At 40.9% G+C, this 22,832-nt stretch overlaps 2 protein-coding genes across 7 annotated transcripts in view; one reads left to right on the top strand and one right to left on the bottom strand.

The window, feature by feature from the left end:
• The window catches only part of NUGGC (nuclear GTPase, germinal center associated), a 52,597-nt gene extending 46,819 nt beyond the window's left edge, over positions 1-5,778 (bottom strand). For 2 of the 4 annotated variants that reach the window (XM_032332322.1, XM_032332323.1), the window contains exon 1: positions 5,626-5,776. The gene's annotated coding sequence lies outside the window, so the exon portion shown is untranslated. Of the gene's footprint in view, positions 1-5,625 lie in introns of all 4 variants that reach the window. The other 2 variants (XM_032332326.1, XM_032332325.1) reach the window with 2 other exon arrangements.
• A 5,161-nt stretch (positions 5,779-10,939) lies between these two features.
• Positions 10,940-22,832, top strand: part of ELP3 (elongator acetyltransferase complex subunit 3) — a 94,413-nt gene continuing 82,520 nt past the window's right edge. The window contains exons 1-4 of one of the 3 annotated variants that reach the window (XM_032332321.1): positions 10,959-11,043; positions 13,363-13,475; positions 14,153-14,252; positions 17,201-17,339. In XM_032332321.1, coding sequence (XP_032188212.1) covers positions 14,176-14,252; positions 17,201-17,339 — 216 coding nt within the window. In that variant the 5' untranslated portion in view covers positions 10,959-11,043; positions 13,363-13,475; positions 14,153-14,175. Of the gene's footprint in view, positions 11,044-13,350; positions 13,476-14,152; positions 14,253-17,200; positions 17,340-22,832 lie in introns of all 3 variants that reach the window. The other 2 variants (XM_032332320.1, XM_032332319.1) reach the window with 2 other exon arrangements.

Raw genomic sequence — 22,832 nt, 5'->3', positions numbered from 1 at the left:
TTAAGAGTAAAGCAAAGAGTAGGAACAAAAGGACAAGTGTACAAATGGAGCAGCATCAACCACAAAGAGTGTTGGGAATCCTGAACTTGATAAAGAGATGACATGGCAAAGGCAGAAGGTATGGACAGGACTTCATAGTTGTCTCCAAATACATGACCTTAGAGTTGATTATACAAGAGGGATGATACATGTTTTCTGTGATCCCAAGGGAGGACCACTAGGGCTCTTGGTTTCTGTGGAAGGTATATTTGGCTTAACATTCTCTAGTAGTTAGAGTTGTCCAAAATACAAGGAGCTCCTTTAGAAAGTAATGAATTTTCTGCTACTAAAGGTATCTAAAGGTATGACCTGATAACAATGGCAACAGACTAGATGTATTGTAAGACCTCTTCAAATCCCAAAATTCTATGTTCTTACTTGAAATGTTCACCAGCAAAGCTAGTAGTAGAAGTTCTCTGAGAGGTCACAAGAATTCACGAGAGACCCAAGCAGCTCCTGGTTTGTAATGCTGAGTTAGAAGAGCTAAACTACATCAAAACCTAGCTAAGATAGGAAAACAAACAGGTAGGTGAGCTCTAATGTATGCAAGTACATGGCAGTGCCTATCAATAACCCATTTTTTTAAAAAGTAGGCTCTATACCCAATGTGAGGTTCGAACTCATGACCCAAAGATCAAGAATCGTGCTCTACCGACTGAGCTGGCCAGCGGACTCCCCTCATCAATAACTTCAGATACAGAACTAAGAATTACCCTAAGAAAGAAACCGATCCGTTGTTTTCTGAAGGCAGTAGCTCAATGAGCCACAGCCACAGTCACACAAAATGCTAGGCACTATATCATAGGGAGTGCTGGAAACAAAACAAAATATATGGTCCTAACAATAGACAAATCCACTGTAGAACTTCTAGAATAACTTGTGTTCTGGTAGCCACAATCCAGGAAGAAATAGAGAGGTCAGATGAAGTCCAAAAAACTAACAATTTGGTAAGCGTTACCACCATACAAATGCTGAGATGAAGGCCCTTCAGTCTGAGAAAGAAGGAGATTTAGAGGAGAAGCAGACATGTTCACCAAATCCTGGGCACTGGTTTTGACTTCTTTTAGAGTCCCAGCAATGTCAGTTCATCTAACTTCATTTATGAAATCAACAGTACACAATGACCAGCAAGGGCTGTTACCATGTAACTATCAGTGTTTGGGCTGGGCTTAGCTGCTGCATGCCTCAGAGACACCAAACCATTGGTCTCCCAACGCCGGGGCAGCTATGGTACCAGTACCTGAGTAATTTGTGATCCCTAACTGAAATGTGGAGAAACTGGAAGTGATTTGAGTTGTGGTGTGGCGAATCGGGCTTCCAATTCCTTCTGCCAGTGTTCAAACTGGCAGGAAGAGATCATTTGATCGGCAAACCAAGACACTGGAAAGTGGGAAGGTATCAGCAAGAAAAAGGCTGAGAAAGTAGAATGAAAGAAACACCGCGCACTTAAAAGGAAAGATTTAAACAAATATATCACTAGGGAGGGTAGTATGCTGCAAACCGTGAGTATCTAGTCACTGAGCTCAACTCCGTGATGGTAGGAAGGGCAGTAAGCTACCAAGCAGGTGTGGAAGGTACAGCTCTGGTTTTGCTACCAGTGAAAGGAGCTGGCAGCACTTCAGCCAAGCCATTTTATCACCCTGGGTCTTAGTTTCCCCATATGAATGAGAGATTGAACTAGTCCTTCTTGGATTTAGTTGGATGCCAAAAAGATTAAAATTCTTAATATGAAATGTCACCTGCCGTGTAATTAGGGCTCCCGTGTCATCAAAAGTAGCACAACCAAGATTCCTGTAATTTCGGGTTCATTTCACTTTCAGGAGCAAACAAGCCATGGGGGCACAGTCCTTCCTCAAACGATGTAGGCATTGACTTTACCCCCAAGAAGACACAGTGGTGATAGTTGCATTTTGTAAAAGTTTGGCTGCTGCAGAGAAGCAACTGAAAAGAGTTCAAATTGATTGCTCATACAGGCAAGGTTTTCACGTGTGGTTTATTTCACTTGTATTGCAACTATGAGGTTAGCACTGAAGTTTTGATTTTAGTACTTATTTACATTCATGTGCACTGAGCCTAAGAATAGCATCTTTTAAATGAGACTCTCTGCATATTTAGCTTGATATGGGAAAGTTGCACAGAACGCATTTCCTGTTAAACAACTGTGACTTTTGATAGTTGTTCTTGCTTCTCCCACTCTCCCTCTCTTGTTTGTGTTTACTTGATGTCTCTTTTTTTTTTTTTTTACATCAAATGCACAAATGCAATAGTTATTCCTTTACTAGAACATCTTCATATAGTGGAAGTAAGTAAGGAATGCTCCTGAGCTCCTTCTTCTACAGATATGGACAATGAGGCTCAGAGAGGGAAAGGAACTTGTCCAAGGTCAGAGCAACTCCGAGGTCACTGCTCTCTCCATTCCACCAAGCAGCCTCTCACAGGTACTATAGAAATAAAGCCTCTGGAGAAGAAAGGGAACAGCACTCCCTTCAAATACATGACAAAGAGGCATTTTGGGAATGAAGGCTATTGTGTTGGACTAAGACAAGCTACTCAATAAAATTGTACTTGGGGCTTAAACTGAAGCTTTTGATTGAACATTCATTCTTCAGTGCCCTCAGAAGTAAAACAAGCCAGTGTGTGTGTGCGTGTGTGTGTGTGTGTGTGTGTGTGTGTGTGTGAGAGAGAGAGAGAGAGAGAGAGAGAGAGGTGGGCATGAGAGACTGAGAACACTTACACTGCATTCCGTTTGTGATGTGGAATTGAATGTGCGTAAGAACTGCAAACAGCCTGTCCTTGTCCCCCTAGCTCTTCTCCTACAGCCAGAATCTCAGCTCACCCCTCCTTGCTTCACAGCATTAGCCCTTCCTGATATGATTCTTGTTATCCTTGCATTTCTGTCTCCTACCCCCACCCCCACCCCCACCCCCAAGGAAGTACTAATAGGAAAATATCAAAATGCCTAACTTAATAAACTTCCTTTACGGGGCATTTTTATCATTAATTGGTTTACTTTCTACTTTTATTAACTGTAGGAAGGGCTTGGTCCGTAGTAAGCACTGAATAAATATTTGTTGGAGGAATGAGGTATTATCTTTTAAGTGTGTCTTAGATGGTAAGATTAATAATGGCAGGAATTACATTCATTCATTCCTATAATCAAATATTTGTTGGGGTGCCTGGGTGGCTCAGTGGGTTAAAGCCTCTGCCTTTGGCTCGGGTCATGATCCCAGGGTCCTGGGATCGAGCCCCGCATCGGGCTCTCCGCTCAGCAGGGAGCCTGCTTCCTCCTCTTTCTCTGCCTGCTTCTCTCCTACTTGTGATCTCTGTCTGTCAAATAAATAAATAAAATCTTTAAAAAAAATATTTGTTGCATGTCCATTATGTGCCAGGCACTGTTCCTAGGTGCTGGAGCTACATCAGGGTATAAAGGGGGAAGGTGTCTATACACACAGAGCTTACATGCCAAAATGTGAATGGCGTAGTGGAAATTACTCAGGATTTGGCATCAGAATGTCTGGATGCGGGGATCATGTTCCAGGACTCCAACATAACACTGAACAAATCACCTGACCTCTGTAAGCCTCAGTTTATCTACATATAAATAAGTATCTCAAGTACAAAGAGACCTGTTTCAGGAGTTCACTGCGATGAGTAAATGTGATACTGCATGCACGGTTGGTCTGTAGGCACTTAAGCCGCTGTAAAAATGTTATTTATTTTTAGAATATTTGATGAAGACAGTTAAATTAGAAATCAGTACAAGGATTCACCAGGGTCAAGTCTATTTAGTTTTGAGAGTACATATGCCACTTTCACTGATAATCTGACTCCATTCTTGTCCACATCGATCAGTCAATCACCTCGAGAGTTCTATCTCATTGTCCTTCGAGAGTCCTTGGTGAAATCTTAACCTCCTCCCACAGAGAGGTGGGCTGGAGTATGAAATAAGAAGGAGAGTCTTAATAAACTGATGGAATGTTGGTGACATTTAGGATTTATTTCCTTTCTTCTTAAGTTTTAAGTACCTTTGGTATTGGCAACATGTCCTAACCACTTTATTGGACGTTGCACTGCTCTTCCAAGCTAGCTATGTGCCAAAAAAGCCATTTAAACACATGAGCTCTGAAGCAAAAGTGAAACAAAGGCCTTCGAATCCCCAAAGGTTAAGAACTACATTTTCAGCATTAACATACAAGCTAGTACTGTAACCTGAGAAGGGAAGCCCACAGAAGTACATACAGAAAAGGAGCTATTAGAATAACATGATTTTCTCCCCCCTTCCCACCCCCAACATGAAGAGTTAAGTAAAATAAGCACATATTTTCATAACGTGCATTATTAGAGTCTAACAAAATGAATTCCAATTCTCTCACACCGCTTCCCCAAGCTTACCAAAGCTAATGAGGCATAAGATGACATTAATAGGGGCGCCTGGGTGGCTCAGTCAGTTAAGTGGCCGCCTTTGGCTCAGGTTATGATCTCAGGGTCCTGGGATCAAGTTCCTTGTCAGGCTCCCTGCTCAGTGGGAAGTCTGCTTCTTCTGCTCCCTCTGCCCCCCAACCCCATGTTCATGCCCTCCCTCTCTCTCTCTCTCTCTCAAGTGAATAAATAAATGTGATATTAATACTACCCCTAATGATGACTGAAATTGCTGTGTTTTTTAGAAGGGAGGAATGATTAGTAACTTGCCTAAAATCACATTCTTATGTAAAATTCAAGCAAAAACCTGATCCTCTGAATTCTAGTTTATTGGTCTTTGCATAGCCTTATGATTCAGAAAGTCATACCCACTTTCCTTCATGAAAAAGCTACTTTAAGATGATTAAGAGAGGGAAAAGAAACAAGTTTTCCATATAGAAAAATTCCAAATATTTTTTGTAGGTACTCTACCCTCAAGAAGAGGGAGCATAACCATCTACTCCTTAAGTGTGGGCTTTGCAGAGGGACTCCCTTCCAAAGAGGACAATACAAAAAGGAGGCAAGAAGAGTAACTTTACAGTAAAGAGACCTAGACACACACTGCACACAGCCAGGTGATGAAGGTCAACATGAATATTAATAGATCAAATCATCTGTATGTACCCTTGACCTGATGTGATGAGAGCAGCCCTTTAACTCTGTGATCTCCCTCCCCTAAACCCATCACTTCAATCTAATCATGAGAAAAACAGTTACATCTCAATAGGGGTTAAGCCTACATAATATCTGACCAGCACTCCTCAAAACTGTCAAGGTCATTAAAAACAAAGTCTGAGAAACTGTCACAGCCAAGAGGAGCCTAAGGAGACACAACAATTAAATGTAATATGGTGTCCTGGATGGGATCCTACAACACAAAAAGGACAGTAGGAAAAAAAAAAAAAACTAAGACAACCTGAATAACTTTTAGCTCTTAGTTAATAATAATGCTATAAATATGGATTTATTTATTGCAACAAATGTACCATTCTGATGTAAGATAGGAGAGAAACTTGGGTGTGGGTTATATGGGGACTCTTATCTTCTCAATGTTTCTGTAAATCTGAATTCTATCTCTTTAAACCAAGCACACATTACAGCAAAAATTACATAAGAGAAATGACTTACCAGATGTCACTTTTTCTGCTTTGGCTCTAGGAGTCCACAGAGGGGATGGTGGCAGTTTCTCCACCTTGGTAGAGATATGCGGAACCAGCTGGGGTATATAGCCCTTTGTGGCTGCAGTCACAAGCCACATTCACACAAGCAGAAGTGAAACTAACTTGCCATCCGAGGGCTATTTATGAGGATCTCCCCCTTCAGAAATTGATTCATGCTATTTCCCCCGTCTCATTTAAACTTAAATTGTGTGTTAATTGGGGATCTTACATCCTTCTCGGCAAGCAGGCAGGTATTAGTCATTATTAGTCATTCTTTTCTTTCCAAATAAATTATAGCATCCATTCTGCAGCATCCTTTCTTTGAGGGGGAATTTTACTCTGATGAATCTTCATTTTAAGACTTGTTTTATTTATTTATTTGAGAGAAAAAGAGAGATCACAAGCAAGGGGGAAGGATAGGGCGGAAAGTAGATTCCCCGCTGAGCAGGAAGCCTGACTCAGACCTCAATCCCAGGACCCTGAGATCATGACCTGAGTGGAAGGCAGATACTTAACCAGCTGAACCACCGAAGTGCCCTATTCTGATGGATCTAACTTACTTGAGCGGATAGGAAAAATACCCCAGTCTGAAGAGAAACAATGCACTTATTCCTGCACTACACTCCAAATACAAGATCACTGCCCAAGATAGATTACGTAGATAAAAAAGATAAACTGACTCTTGGTAACGAAGCCTTGAAACTCACCAAAAACCAAATACCACTGGATTGTTTGTAGAAATGAGGGTCATACAGTTTTAAAGATCTGTTTGGAATTTAAATTTTACATCCATATTTTAAAAAAGAGAGAGAGAGAAAAAGAGAGGTGCCTGAGTGGCTCAGTTGGTTAGACATCCTACTCTTGATTTCAGCTCAGGTCATGAACTCAGGGTCGTGAGATCAAGTCCCAGGTCAGGCTCCATGCTCAGCAGGAGTCTGCTTGAGATTGTCTCCCTTCCTCTCCCTCTGCCCCTTCCCCCCCATACTTGCGTGCAGGCCCTCTCTCTCTCTCTGCGAAAATCAATTAATCAATCAATCTTTTTTTTAAATCAGAAAAACAAATAGTTTTAGAATGCTGTCCAATGGAGAAGAAGGAGAATCTACTCTACTTTGCTGTTTGGCCACCTAAATAAGCACATCATGTAAGGGGAAATAAAGGAACTTTTAACCTTCAGCTTCAGGTAGCATTTGACCTTCAAAGGCAGAGTCAATCATTACCAGGATTACTGTCAGTACCTGTAGATATTTTTTAGTCCAAAGTGGGGATTCAGACAGCAAAGAGGTTAAAAAGAATTAAAGATAAATATTTAGACTGTGATCTTAAAAGTTGCTTTGAAGTTTTAGCAAGATGGTATGCCTCGTCCATAAAAGAACCATAGAAATAACAGTATAAAGTTCAAAGCAAAGAACATCAACATGAATACCATCATCAGTGTTGGATCTTCTGTTTCTGGGCAAAATCACACCTTGGTCTTATGTTCACGTCACATATGCTTAGGTCTCCCCCTACCGGCTGTTTCTTTGCTCCAACAGTTAACCGTATTCTAAATCAGAGGTACTACTAAAGTACCTAATAACTAAAATTAATTTTGATCATTTTTAAAGCTGCCTGGGTTATTTATGGTGGTCCTTCACGCCTGCTATCAGACACTTGAATGCTAGGTCTGTTAAAAGTTTGGGAAATCTACCAGGCTTCATTTTTATTGAATTCACTGGAAACACTGAAGCAATTGAAATAAAACTTGCTCAGAGTCCCATCACCACACCAATCATCTATCAGAATCTGCACCCCTGTGCTCTGCCTTCCAGCCTGTTACTAGAAGAACTATCCATGCACCCATCAAAAGCAAATCCCTTCTTCTGTGCTCCTCTCTCCGAATGCAGGACTAGGAAGAATAGCTTTCTCTTACAATTCATCAGATTTTCACTCTCCATTGGATTATTCCCATTGGCATAAAAACTGGCTATTATTTATTATTATGTTTTATTTTATTTTGAAAGATTTTATTTATTTATTTGGGAGAGAGAGAGAAAGAGTGCATGAGTGGGGAGGAGAGGCAGGGGGAGAGGGTCAAGCAGACTCCATGCTGAGCACAGAGCCCAGTGTGGGGCTCTATCCCAGGACTCTGAAGTCATGACCTGAACCAAAGTGAGTTGCTTAACTGACTGACTCACCAAGTGCTTATTTTAATAAACACTTCCTTTGACACCATTTTCCCTGCTGCCTACTGCCCCAATTCTCTGTACTTCTTGAAGACAAAATCCTTCAAGAGTTGTCTAAACTCGCTGTCTCAAGTTCCTCTCCTCTTGATCTGTCATAAACCTTCTCGAGACAAGCCTTCACATCTACACTTTCATAAAACTCTTGTTGTCAAAGTCCCCAGTGATCTTAGTTTTCAGCCCTCATCTGACTTGACCCTTCAACAGCAGCATTTGATCCAGTGGATCACTTCATCCTCCTTAACACACTTGCACTTGGCTCCCAGGTAACCACCACTCTCCTAGTTTTCTTCCCACATCCCTGGGGGTACCTCCTCAGCTTCCTTTGCTGATTATTCCTCAACTCCTCAACCTGCTAAGAACTGAATGTCCCCAAAGCTTGGTCTTTAGTCCTCTCTTTATTTTCCACTCTTACTCTGTTTTGTAGCTTTACATTTCACCTATGTACCTGTAACTCTCACTTGGTAGGTCCAGCCTGAACTTTTTCAGGGCTCACTGCTCGCTAGGATCCCAAACATGACAAGTATGGATTGACCTCTTCACACGCCCCTGCAAAACCCCACTCTGTCTACAAGCTTCTCCATTTTAGCCAACGGCAACTTCATGGTTCCAGTCCCTTTGTCCAAAAGTTTCAGTGTCAGTCTTGATGTTGAGGTCTTTCTTTCTATCTCACATCTGGTTGATCAGGAAAGCTTGTTGAAATCTTCAAAATGTTTTCAGGTTCTGAACACTTCTCATCACATCTACAGCCTACAACCCTGACTCAAATTATAATCATTTCTGGGCTCGTTTAGTAGTTCTCAAACTTTGCTTCCCATTGGAATCACCCAGGGATCTTTAAAACCTGACTGGCTCCCACCCCTTGATATTTTTATTTAATTGGTATGATATGTGATCCAGGTGATGGAATTTTTCACTGTTCTCTAGGTGATTCCAATGTGCAGCCAACTTTGGGAATCTGTAGCATAGGTAAGAAAATAGCCACCTAATTGATCTCTCTGCTTCTGCCCATGCCCACCTCCAGGACTATTTCTAACACAGAAAATAGGGACAATGTTATTTTACTTTTTTAAAAATATTTTATGTATTTATTTGACATAGAGAGAGACACGGCAAGAGAGGGAACACAAGCACAGGAGTGGGAGAGGGAGAAGCAGGCCTCCTGCAGAGCAGGAAGCCCAATGAGGGGCTCTATCCCAGGATCCTGGGAACATGACCTGAGCCGAAGGCAGGCACTTAACAACTGAGCCACCCAAGTGCCCTGAGAGAGATAATTTTAAGTTATAAATCAGATCACGTCTCTGCTAAAAAGTCTCCAACAGCTTCCCACATCATTTAGAGTAAAAGGCAAGGGCTTTTGGCCTATGGGGTCTTATATAAACTGCTCTGTCCCCAACCCACCCCACCCCACCTCATCACCTCTCTATTACACATCCCTCACTCAGTGCTCCATTTGATGCTGGCTTCGTTACTTTCCGTGAACATACAAGGCACCCCCTCACCCCAGGACTTTTGCACTAACCATTCGCTTTACCTGAAATACTCTTCCCCTTGATATCTGCATATCAAACATTAGCTCAAATAACATATTCTCAATAAGGCCTACCCTAACCATGTTTTAAAATTTACCACTGTACTTCTCACCTCACTTATTCTCTTGTGTGAGTCAAAAGAGTGATAAGGTGAATGACCGTGACTTCAGATAAAGAAGAGTGGGAAACAGGCAGATATGGAATAAAAATAGAGTTCTGTTGTTTGAGATGCCCAAAACTAGATACCAAGATCTAACTAGAGGTCAAATGGGGAAGCTGGCCTATAAAAGTGGAGGCAGATAGATGGTATTTATTTATTTTTAAAGATTTTTATTTGCCAGAGATCACAAGTAGGCAGAGAGGCAGGCAGAGAGAGAGGAGGAAGCAGGCTCCCTGCTGAGCAGAGAGCCCGATGCGGAGCTCCATCCCAGAACTCTGGGATCATGACCTGAGCTGAAGGCAGAGGCTTTAACCCACTGAGCCACCCAGGCGGCCCTGGATAGATGGTATTTAAAGCTTTGATACTCTTGGGATCACCTTGGGAAGAGACAAGGATGAGAAGTGAAGCCTGTGCTACACCAATATTTTGAGGTGAGGTGAGGTAGAGGAGGAGTCCACCAAAGAGATGGGAAAAAAAATAGAAGAAAACCAAGAGTGTGGAGGGTCCGATCATGAAAGACTTTCAAGGAAGCTAACATGTTCTTTGGTACCAGAATGACAATAAGGACAAATACTAGTGAATTTGGTTTGATGGGAAGTCACAAAACTTGGCCAAGACTGTTTCATTGTCACGGTGGGGTCAAAGACCTGGGGTTACCTCAGTTCTAGTGGGAAGAAAGAGACTGGAAGCAGCACCTGTTCCTGTCTTTATGTTAATGAAAGGAGTTCTATGTTTCTGGCCCATGAACAAAGATCACGGATGGCTTTCGGGAAAGCGTCTTCCCAAGTCCTGTCTCCAAACTCTGCAAAACTTCGTGCGTGTGCTAGTTTTTCTGGAGTTATCTTCATTGCTTTCATGATGTTTATCGATAATTTGTGCCATTCATCTGAGACTAAGGTGATTAACTGGTGTCAAAGCCTGCCCCTCAGACTGATACTCGATTCCTGTATGGTCTCTTCCAGGCTCTGATTTAGTTTCCAACACACTAGGTGGTTTCCCTCAGACGATCGATCTCCCACTCGCCTTTCAGCCCCGCCTCCTTGGACGTGGCGCGTCCAGGGCTCCGCTTTAGAGACCACCTACATTCACACTCCCATCTATGCCTGCTAGCGCAGCTCCTATTCATAAGCATTGTCCGGCCGCTCTGTTACTCAGGTTGAGCTTTCCAACGCCCAAGCCCCAGCTGTCCTTTACCTTCAGCCCATCCCCTGCACCGCCCTTAAACCCCAGCAGAAACCTCCCAGGCGAGCACATTTTCCCCGCCTCCTGCAACTTCGGGAGCCGCCGCTGAGGGGCGGGGCGGGCCTTTGCGCGGGCTGTCTTCGGGGAACAGCTTTACGATACGTTGACCGTCATTTTACGACAGGCTGGGGTTGCTTTGTGGCTGTCAACTTTCCCCGAGGTCCGAGTTGGTAGCTACCCAGCGTGTGGCGGCGGTTACTGCCGCGGCGGAGAAATGAAGCAGAAGCGGAAAGGTACCGAAGGGAGGGAGAGGAAGTAGAGGCAAGCAGGGTGATAGGGAAGGGGCGAACACCTAGGCGGTCAGGTGCTGAACGCTGTTTTTCCCGCGGAAATCGTCCGCCTGAGCCAGTCGCCCTGCCACCCTAGGGTCAGTCCCTGTGTCGGCTCCAGCCCCTTGCCTTCTCGTTTTACCTGTTGCGCCTTTTAAACCAGCCTACCCTTACCGTCTTCCTTTTTGGTAGTCATTTGGTGTCTTTTGCACCGGTGGCAGGAAAAGCTCTATTCCAAGGTGTGTCCTCCAAGGAGTTAACGTGGTCGGTGGATTTAACGTGCTCTCGGGTCTCTTAATTTGCTAAAATTTGTTTTAGGATACATTTTATGTATTTTTTTCAGGTTTTTTTTCTTTTTCTTTTTTTTAAGATCTGGGTTTGAAAAAAAAAAAAAGGAAGAGTCTGAGTTCTTGCGTTTTTTGTGGGTCAGCTGTGTAGTTTTTTTCGTTTATACTACCTCCTCAGTTACCCTGGAGAAGTTCCATCTTTCGTTTTCAACAGGATGGAGTCAGATTTTCAAGTCTTTTCTCACAAGTTCTAAACTTATCTCTGTACACTCATCTGAGCAGTCGGTCTGATCATGATTGATAGCTATTGATAATAATAGCCACTAGTTATTGAGCCTTTGCTAATAATTTTTGAAGTTGATATCATTTCCACTGTGATGGAAAGTAGAATCATTCCCACGGGAGATTCGAAGAATTAAGTAACTTTCCCATCCCATCCCATCTATATCCCATAGGAAGTAGAACTGATGGTCAGACTGTGTGTGTGCACCCAAAAAACCACAATTTTTTCTTTTAAATCTGTCTTTGATCACTGTGCCTCTGGGCATCCACTACCATTTCTTGGAACAACAGCTCCAGTTGCCCAGGTTATTTTCAGGTGTCTTATGGCATCAAATTACATGCCCCCAGTTAGTCATCTTCTTCCTCTGCCCTGCTCTTCCTCACACTGTCAGGCCAGACAGCTTCACACTCTTCCCTTAATCTATCACTAAGCCCTGCCTCTTGACACAGTTTATTATTCATCATTTAGGCCACCATCCTCCTAAACCACCTTCATCAATAACTAATATTTGAACATACTTTGGCTTTCCTATGTGTTATTTCATTTGGTTCTTGCAGTAGTCTTGTCAAGTGAGTATGTTTTATCCCAATTTGGCAGGCAGGGAAATGGGCGTACACAAGTCTTTGATCTTCCCATTATCACACAGCCAGTAGGGGTTGGTTGGGATCTAGAGATGAGAGCCTAATGTCCGAGGTTTTTTTACTTAAAATCTTGTGGGTTTTTTTTTACATTGTTGCCTTTCAAGGGCCTTTAACTTAGTATCAAATTATATGTATTCTCTTCACCTTCTGAATTATTTTTATATCATTTTCTTTATTTTATATACTTTTTAAAAACACTACTTTCATCTTTCTACTCCCAAACCTGAAAATATATAATTCTCCACTCCATTTAAATGCCTTTTCCTAGTAGTCAGTGTACCCTGTAATCTGTTTTTTATTGAACCTTATCAGAAAGCCTATATTCTTGTCAGGCAACACTTCTTCACACAAAGATAGGTAATTCCTATACCTGACATTGTTCCTTCTGAATTCCCCTCTGTTTTGCTTGTCCCCTCCTTTCCTTTCTTTAAAGACCCCTGTGCCATTTCCTCCATGAAGCCTTTTCTTACTAATTTGCTTCTCTAGTTAATTTTTTATATACTCAAGAGCTATATATTGTGGTTTTCAAATCTTTATTTTTATCACCTGAATCCTCTTTTCCTCGCTTCAGTATATTAAAGATGCAAAAGCTGAGCTGCTTTGGTTTAATGAAGAAAGAGACCCTCCTTTTCTTTCCTTTCCTCCCTTTTCCTCTTCTGGCACCACCACCAATCCTATCTCTGTTATATTGTTCTTGAAGCGCCTTTTTGGAACTCTGGAGGGCTGAATTACATGGTTTCGAAAGCATTTAGCCTCTGATTATAGATGGACTTTTTTTTTCCTCTCAACATTGTATGTGTTAACTTTAAAGAAGCAGCCTAGTTTAGTGATAAAAGGGTGGAAGTTGTGGAGAAAAACCTGGATTTGAGTCTTAACTATGCCATTTACAATGGCATCTTAACTTACTTTAATTTTTAACATCTGTAAAAGGGGCTAACAACATCTACTTTACAGTGTTGTGAGGTTTCGAATGAGATAAAGTAAATGAAGGGGCTCCATAACTGCCAGAGCTTTCTCGTCTATACTTCTCTCTGATGATTCCATCGTCTCTGCGCACTAGCTTTCTCTACAGGCCGGCATTATGTTTGGTGGCAGTTCCCGAGCCGTAGTCTCATGGCTTTTATCAGTGGTGGGAAACTGGCATTTTTTTGTCTTGAGGAAAGAACTCCACTTGGCCTGACTTGGGTAGGTGCCCATCCTTGAACCAATCTACTGTAATTGGAATGGGGTCATGTAAGAACTTGTCGGCTTCTGCTTGTCACGTCAGCCTCAGTTGCCAGAGGGTCATGATGGTGAATAGACTATATTTTAGAGATGCATTAAGATCCTTAAGCAAGTACAGAACCAACATCCTTTGTATTACAAAGTAGCATTGCATTGCTTTGTAATATTACTTCTGTGGGTACCTGGATTTGAGTTTCAGCCTTACCACTTGGTGGCATTTTTAATGGAAAAGCAAATATTCCTGTTCTGTCTACTGCATTCTGAGAGTTAGGTGAAAGAATGCATCTAAATGTCATTATAATTCTGGAGATAAAGGGAAGCTATTTTAACCACTTTGGTGCTTTCTTGTGCAATTAGGTTCTTTCTCTGCAAGTTTGTCTCTCTTCTTCCCTGTATTTATCGTTCTTACAATGTTTGTGCTTGTAAAGTGAGTTCTTCCCATGTATAGGTGAAGCAAGTTTGTTTTAATTAAAGTTACAAAAGATACGATCAAACTGTAAACAGTGGAAGTTTGGTGTTTTTTTGTAAATTTGAGCTGTTCATCTGGGATGGTTGGAATTATTTTGGGAGGAAAAAATAAATACAAAAACTTTACTGGATAAAATGAATTTTTATATTGTTAAATATTATTTTTCTAGGAGATCTCAGCCCTGCTGAGCTGATGATGCTGACTATAGGAGACGTTATTAAACAACTAATTGAAGCCCATGAACAGGGGAAAGACATCGATCTGAATAAGTAAGTTGATTTATAAAACAAAGAAGGCGATCCTGTTCTTAGGTGGTAGATATTTTTATTGAAATTATAAATACTACTTGTTTTCTTTCTCACATTTTAAATTTAAATAAGAACTTAGCTTTCTGCTCTGCCCTGTCTCTCATTTATGGCAAAATTCTCTCATAGCCTAGTAATACTAATGGCTTCTAATATTCATTGGGCACTTACTATGTCCCAATCACTGTTAGTAGTTTATTATATTAGTTCAGTTGGTCTTCTCAAAAACTGTGGGAGTTAGGTACTTACGTAACTGTCATTTGACAGTTGGATAATCTGAGACAGAGGAAGATTAAATAATTTGCCTAAGAGTAAAGAACTAGTAATTGGCAGAACTGGGATTTGGAATTACATCGTCTGTTCTGTCTCAGAGCCCATGTTATCTTCTGTGCTACATCACTTCACATCCTTGTTCCCTTCCTACTATCTCAGAAGAAGCATTAACTCTCTCAAGAAGACCCTGCCTTTGGGATATCCTTGATCTAATACAACCCTTTCCTACTTTATAGCCTCTATGACCTGTTCATCTGTAGTTTTGACTTTGCTACATTCTCAGTTAAGAGTAGTCTTTCATCTCTACATCTTTTGTTTTCATTAGATATTCACTATGTAGATCTGTTATAATGAAAGGGTTTTCTTTCCACTCCCAGGTAGGTCATCAGTGATCTAATCACCACAGCATGGCCTTTTTAAGGCTGTTTCCTGTTGTATGAGATACTGCAGTGTTTTATCACTTCTTGGAATATTGCACTTAATAAATTTTTGCTAAAAGAATAAATAAGTTACTTAACTGTCTTTTTTTTTCCTTTTTTTTTTTTTTTTTAAGATTTTACTTATTTATTTGACAGAGAAAGAGACAGCAAGAGGGGGAATACAAGCAGGAGTAGTGGGAGAGGGAGAAGCAGGCTTCCTGCTGAGCAGAGAGCCCGATGCAAGGCTCAGTCCCAGGGTCCTGGGATCATGACCTGAGCCAAAGGCAGATGCTTAACCCACTGAGCCACCCAGGTGACCCTTAACTATCCTTTCTTGACTGTGGAGTTATATTTTACTGATTTTTCTATCCTGTCCTTAGAAGTTGCTTTTCTCTCATTGTTGACTATACCGCTAATTCTACAAAAGTCTTTTATTTCTAGAGAACATTTCTACCTCTTGTATATTTTTGTCAGTCTCTTTAATATAGTATATCTATAGTTTATGTTAACATCTTCCTGAAAACCAGCCTCTCTGCAGATGTCCTCTTTGCTTAATTGTGTTAACCTTTACCCAGGCTTGAAACTCTAGTGTCCTCTTCAAATTGTTTTTGTTAGATCCAATTAGTATTTAAATTTTGCTTACTCTCTTCTTCTTTATGACTCTCACTTTCATTCCCACTACTAATAATCCGACCCATTTTGAACTTAATTCTGGACTACTGCAGTGGCTTATGCTTTCATCCTCTATCTCTTGCTGGGTTAATTCTTATCTTTTAACTTTTAACTGTACAGTAGTTTTCAGTATGTCTCCAACATTTATGAAATTAAATGCAAATTCCTCAGCCTATTATGTAAGCCTTCTTGGTCTGGCTTCAACTTACCCTACTTTTTAAACTTCTGTAGCTTTATATTGAAAATGTCCTGCTTTCTATCAAGTCTACCATATATCTTAAAATATGTGCATTCCTGTTTTTATGTCTTCACATAAATCAGCTTGTTTGCTCTCAGTGGCATCTCCATGTCTTCACTGCCTGTCTAAAGCCAGTTTTTCACCTGTTTTCATGACTGTCTCCCCAGCACACACTGAGTTCCTCTCTTGAACTCTGGACACATTTATTATTGTATGTGTGTTTTATCACATATATTTTTATCACTTACACATTTAGCTTTGTGAATGCCCATCTGAAAACATGCAAACATACAAACATAGGGCGTAAAACAACTATGCCTTATACCTTTTGGCCTACCAAGTACTTGGTACTTTTTACAAATCATGTACTAAATTAACATCGTTTGAAAATTATGCAAATACTTCACAATATTTTTAGATGGATTAAAATGAGAAATTAGGGTTTGCTGTTAGGGTTTGCTAGCAGCCAAGAAACAAGAAACCAATAAAATAATAGAGAAAAGCAAGGAATTATTGGCTGGACTGAAGGTTATTTCTAGGAATTAGAGATAAAGTTATAATCGGGAAAGCGTATAGTCTTCTGAAGTGCTGATCATATTCTGTTCCTTGGAGTGCAGTAACATAAGTGTTTGCTTCATAAATGTTAAAGAATGTTTATATGTTTTATGTTCTGTTTTTTATGTATACACTACTTTATATTAGGAAAAATTTTAAAACACTAAGAATATATATACTTTATTTACTATTCAGTTCTGCTCACCTTTCCTTTAAATTATTTTTTGTTTGTTTGTCTGGTCTAAGACCATGGCTCATAACCAGTCATGATACCCACCCTCCCACCCACCCAGGAGACGTTTCACAATGTCAGGAGACATTTAGTTGTTAACAATGGAAAGTAGGGTGCTAGTGGGTAGAGGCCGATGAAGCTGCTAAAAATCCTACAGTGTAATAAACAGTCCCTTAAAACAGAATTAATCCCAGATGCTGTAGTGTTGAGGTTGAGGAAAGGGTGGAACCCTTGAAAGCCAGAGCACTTTGTTGAATGAGACCTACCTTGTGTCACTGTCCTACGACCCTTCCCTTTAGTCATCTTGTTTTCTTTCTGGTACTCCAGGCTAAGAGAAGAAGTCGTTGATATGATTTCCTGATTTTCTTCTATTTTTCTGATACTCACAAATGTTAAAGCCACTGTTGTCATCACCTAGGGTGACAGGAGTTGATGATGTCATCTGTAGGTCATTCTTTTGGTAGTTTCAAGTTTATGCCTTGAAATATTATGATCTTGATAATGCTAGGTGCTTTACTTCCAGGGTGAAAACCAGGACAGCTGCCAAATATGGCCTTTCAGCACAGCCCCGCCTGGTGGATATCATCGCTGCTGTCCCACCTCAGTATCGAAAGGTCTTAGTCCCCAAATTAAAGGCAAAACCCATCAGAACTGCCAGTGGGGTGAGTAGTTTGGTTCATGAAATATTGATTGTATATCTCTTCTGCCAGAAGTCCTTGCCTCCATGTAACATCCTAGATTCAGTTTAATAAAATCCATGTATTATGATTTGTGCTGCAGTAGAGACACGTGCAGAATGTTATGAGGTCATGGTGAGGAAAAACACTCATGCTTAAAGGAGTAGATGATATTCTGATGGCCATAAAGGTATAAATTGAGACATGGTGACTATCTCAATATGATAAATATTGTTGGCCATTTTAAGCTCATGGCTTTTGATACAATTGATACTTATAAAAGGTACTTTTATTTTTAAAAGATTTTGTTTGAGAGAGACAGAGAGAGAGCACGTGAGCAAGGGAAGAGGTAGAGGGAGAAGGAGAGAATCGGGCAGACTCTGTGCTGCGTGCAGAGCCTGATACTGGGCCCAATCTCACAGTCACGACCTGAGCTGAAATCACGAGTAGGACTCTCAACAGACTGAGCCACCCAGTCACCCCTTGTACTTTTGAAAGGTAATTAATGGTACAAAGGCATTCTGTATATGGTATTTGTGAAGTGACTGACATGGTGGGAAGCATTATGGAAGTCCAGAGGACAAAGATGTCCCTGAAGTAAAAGAGACTAGGGAAAGCCCAAGAGAAAGCATGGCACTCACTTGACATATAAATGATGCCCATATAAGCTGAGAAGAGTAGGCTTGAAAAATAATGGGACCAAAGGCACAAGGAACTAAGGCACTAAGAGGTGTTACAAGAGTATGATGTGTGGGGCGCCTGGGTGGCTCAGTAGGTTAAAGCCTCTGCCTTCCGCTCGGGTCATGATCCCAGAGTCCTGGGATTGAGCCCCGCAATGGGCTCTCTGCTCGCGGGGAGCCTGCTTCCTCCTCTCTCTCTGCCTGCCTCTCTGCCTACTTGCGATTTCTGTCTGTCAAATAAATAAATAATAAAATCTTTAAAAAAAAAAAAAAGTATGATGTGTGCAGGGAACAGTGAGTATCTCAGATTGACTGGGGTTGATAATTGATTTGAGAAAGCAGTAGAACATTAGGGTAAAGAGTTAGTTTGGGAATGAGCTTGTAAAAGATCTTAAATGTCCTGTAAAGAAGCTGGGTAATAGGAACCTGTTAAAGATATTTGAGGAGAGTGATAAGAACAAAATAGACTTCCAGGAAATTAATTTGGATCCAAGATGTGGAGTAGCTTGCTGCCAAAAAGACCAGTTAGGATACTCTTGGCTTGATCAAGGAGTAAGGTTAAGAGCTAGAATTAGGGTAGGGGCTTTAGGATAAAAAAGATGAGTGTGAAAGATAGGATTTGGACCCTCTTAAAACATGATATCCAGAATTAAATTGTGTGTGTGTGGTATGATCATAGAAATTCAATCTGTTATTTGGATGGGAGTATTATACTTGGTAATAACAGTTTATGTTGACTTGTTTGGTAGTCTTATCTCCTGGATCATATTGTGTTTGTGGTTAATTAAACCCTTAAGCTTTCATATACAATGTATCACCAATCCTGGTCTCTTCTCCCTGTACTAAGTGGTTTTTTTTATTTATTTGTACCTAGTGTAAAGGGTTCTTTAAGAGAAATTAATACCGTTGAACAACATGGGTTTGAACAGCATGGGTCCACTTACAGGCAGATTTTTTTCCCATAGGTACAGTACTATAGATGTATTTTCTTTCTTTCTTTTTTTTTTTTTTTAAGTTTTTATTTATTTATTTGACGGAGAGAGAGATCACAAGTAGGCAGAGAGAGGAGGGGAAGTAGGCTCCCCGCTGAGCAGAGAGCCCAATGTGGGGCTCGATCCTAGGACCCTGAGATCATGACCTGAGCCGAAGGCAGAGGCTTAAACCCACTGAGCCACCCAGGCGCCCCTACAGATGTATTTTCTTTATGATTTTCCTGAAACTTCCTTTTTCGTAGGTTACTTTATTGTAAGATTACAGTGTATAATACCTATAGCATGCAAAATATGTATTAATTGATGGTTTCTGTTACCAGTAAAGCTTCTGATCAACAGTAAGCTATGAAAGTAATTAAGTTTCTGGGTAGTCAAAAGTTATATGTAGATACTCAACTGAGTTGAGTGGTTGTCATCCCTCAACTCCTGCTTGTTCAAAGGTCAACTATATTTTCAAACCCCTTACCTCCCATTTTCCCCCTCAGGACAAGCACTTTTAACTCTTAGCTGATTTCTTGGTGTCTGCTTCCATATCCCCAGATAACACACTCTGTAGATAAGCCTTGATGTTTCGTTTTTCAGCATTTTGTATGAGCTTGCCACTATGGAAGACAAAAACTTATCAGCCTTTCAACCTAATAAGCCTGGCTTCCCTGACACCATTCTCTCTCTTCTTTTCCTCCTACCTCTGATTACTTTGCTTTCTTTAAGGTCTCTTCTTGTTCTGCTTGCTTCTAAAAATTGTTGTTTTCTGTGATCCTGGGTCCACTGTTCTTAGTACCATACATGCCTTCTTTGGTGATTATCCATTGACATTTCTAAGTATTGTTATATGCTGACTTCCAGCTCTGACCACTCCTCAAGCTTCAGGCATTTGTCGAAGTGCCTGTTAAGCATCTCTCTTTTGACTGCCTGTATACCCTCAAGTATAACATAACCAAAACTAACCTCAGACTTGCTCATGCATCTTTTGTCTCCATCCTAGTCCATGGTGCCTCTGTCCACTCAGTTTCCAAAAGATGTGAAATGCATTGTCCATTCCTACCACCAATGGTAGGAATATTTTGGCCTTCATTATTTCTTGTTTAGATTATTTTGGTCTTTTCCTACCTAGTCTACTTTTTCTTACCTGCACCAAATCCATCTTTGACAGTGTCACAGAGTGAATTATTAAAAATATCAGAAGTACAGGGAGAGGTTAGAAGATGACAGAGTAGGAGGAACCTAGGCTCACCTCATCCCACAAATATAACTAGGTAACTATCAAATCATCCTAAATACTCCAGAAATTGACCTGAAGAATTGCAGAACAAACTACACAACTAAAGGTAGAGAAGAGGCCACTCTGAAGAAGGTAGTAAGTGTAGAGATACAGTTTGGGAGAGAAAGAGATCGTGCCACTGTGGTTGAGAGTGAGCCGCAGTGACAGAGAAGGGTGAGAGACAGACTAACACTGTCATACCAAGGAGGACACAGGGAAAATGAATCCCCATAGCAATTGGCTTGGCAAGTTAGAGGGGCTGAATTTGGGGAGTTCTTGCTACCAGCGGACATAAAGACTGGAATTTTAAAGGTCAGTGGGCTTGGCTACGATAGAGCCCAGAGGGCATTGCACTGCTCTTATAAGTTAGGCAAACAACCTATGACATAGTATATAAACAGTAATCTGAAGAGCGCCTGGAACACACAGTGCAGAGGTTATTTGCTCATCTCAAGAACACATCCCAGAGAAGTAGAGTTCAAGGAGAGACCCTTCCATGAGCAAGGAACTAACAGGCACCATTTCCCTCCTGCATCCCTCATATGAGCACACAGCCACCTGTGGGAATCAGTGTAGCGCCCACACTTGCTACCTAACTTGCTTATACCAACCTCACTTCAAGTGCCTTTTCTCCTGTGGAACTGCCTTTCTCTGTCATGCTTGCCTCAGTCCCAACTTGGCCAGTCCCCTCCCCAGAAGACAGATCCAAAGTCCTGCTTACACTGTGTCTCCTGACTCAGAAGTTTTGTGGAGCCCCTGTTCAGATAGCAGTGGTGACAGGTCTCATTCACAAGCTGACCAGAGCACACGTAGTTAAAATGTACTACATTCAGGTCAGGGGCCAAGCACTACTCACAAAAGGCAAAGAGAGCCTTTGAAGATGACTTGCCTAAAGGGTAGATCAGCTAGGATAAAACAGCAAGCATGTGCACCACACATTGGTGACATTTCCAGAAGCGCCAGGCCCTGAGGAACTGGGTACAGTACACAGTAGTGCAGTACAGGACTTTTTCATAAGGCCATAACCCTCAACAGGAGATATAGCTGACTTTCCTAACACACAGAAACAGGCACAGAGACTTAGAAAGAATAGGACAGAAAAGGAAAGAAAGGAAAAAGATAAGGCCACAGCCAGAGATCTTCGCGAAGCAGATATAAGTAACATGTGTGATGGGGTACTTAAAGCAATGATCAAAAGGATACTCTCTGGACTTGAGAAAAGAATAGAAGACATGAGTAAAGTACTTAAGACAGAGATAAGGAATAACGTAGTAGAGATAAAGAGCTGGATAAATTAAATGGGAAACACACTTGATGGACTGAATAGCAGGATGGAAGAAGCAGAGGACTGAATTAATGACCTATAAGACAAAGTAATGGAAAATAATCAAGCTGAACAAAAGAGAAAAAAGAATTATGAAAAATTGGAGTAGAGTTAGGGAACTCAGTGGCTCCATCAAATATAATAACCTTCATATTATAGGTGTCCCAGAAGAGGAAGAGAGATCAAGGGGGGTGGAGAATTTATTTGAGGAAGTCATAGCTGAAAACTTATCTAATTTGGGGAAGGAAACAGATATCCACATCCAGGAGCAATGTGAACACCCAATAAAAGCAACAAAAGCAGATCCACCCCAAGACGTAATGTAATTAAAATGGCAAAAAGTAATGATTAAAAAATATATATATATCTTAAAAGCAGCAGAGGATAAGAAGACAGTTCAAATAAGGGGAAACCCCCCATAAGGCTATCAGCGGATTTTTCTGCAGAAGACTTGCAAGGCAGAAGAGAGTGGCATGATATATCCAAAGCGCTGAATGGAAAAAATCTTCAGTCAAGAATACTCTATCTAGTAAGGCTATCATTCAAAATAAAAGAGGAGATAAAGAGTTTCCCAGATAGGGGTGCCCAGGTGGCTCAGTTGGTTAAGACTGCCTTCGACTTAGGTCATGATCCTGGAGTCCGAGGATCGAGTCCTGCATTGGGCTCCCTGATCAGCGGGGAGTCTGCTTCTCTGACCCTTTCTCATGCTCTTTCTTACTCTGTCTTTCTCAAATAAATAAAATCTTAACCCAAAAAAAAAAAAAAAAAAAAAGGACTCTTGGAGTGGAAAGGAAGATCAAAAGTGATAATATGAAGGTAGGAAACACAAAAGCAGTAAAAGTGAATATTTATGTAAAAAATCACAAAATAAAAGGATATAAAATATAACACCATATAGTTAAAACATAGGGAGGAGAGGAGTAAAGAATGGGTTCAAACTCAAACAGCCATCAACTTAATATAGATGGCTATATGCATGCAAACCTAATGGTATCCACAAATCAAAAAATAATAGGTATGCAAAGAATAAAAAGAAAGGAATCCATATATATCACTAAAGAAGACTAACAAACCATGAAAGAGAAAAAGAGAAGAAAGGACCAGAAAAAACATCAGAAACAACCACAAAACAAGGAATAAAGTGGCAATAAGTACATATCTATCAATAATGACTTTGAATATAAAGGGACTAAATTCTCCAAAAGACGCAGGGTGACAAAA

The sequence above is a fragment of the Mustela erminea genome, chromosome 2, assembly GCF_009829155.1.
Source record: "Mustela erminea isolate mMusErm1 chromosome 2, mMusErm1.Pri, whole genome shotgun sequence".
In the NCBI taxonomy this organism is placed as follows: Eukaryota; Metazoa; Chordata; class Mammalia; order Carnivora; family Mustelidae; genus Mustela; species Mustela erminea.
This window is presented reverse-complemented; position numbering and strand designations above follow the sequence as displayed.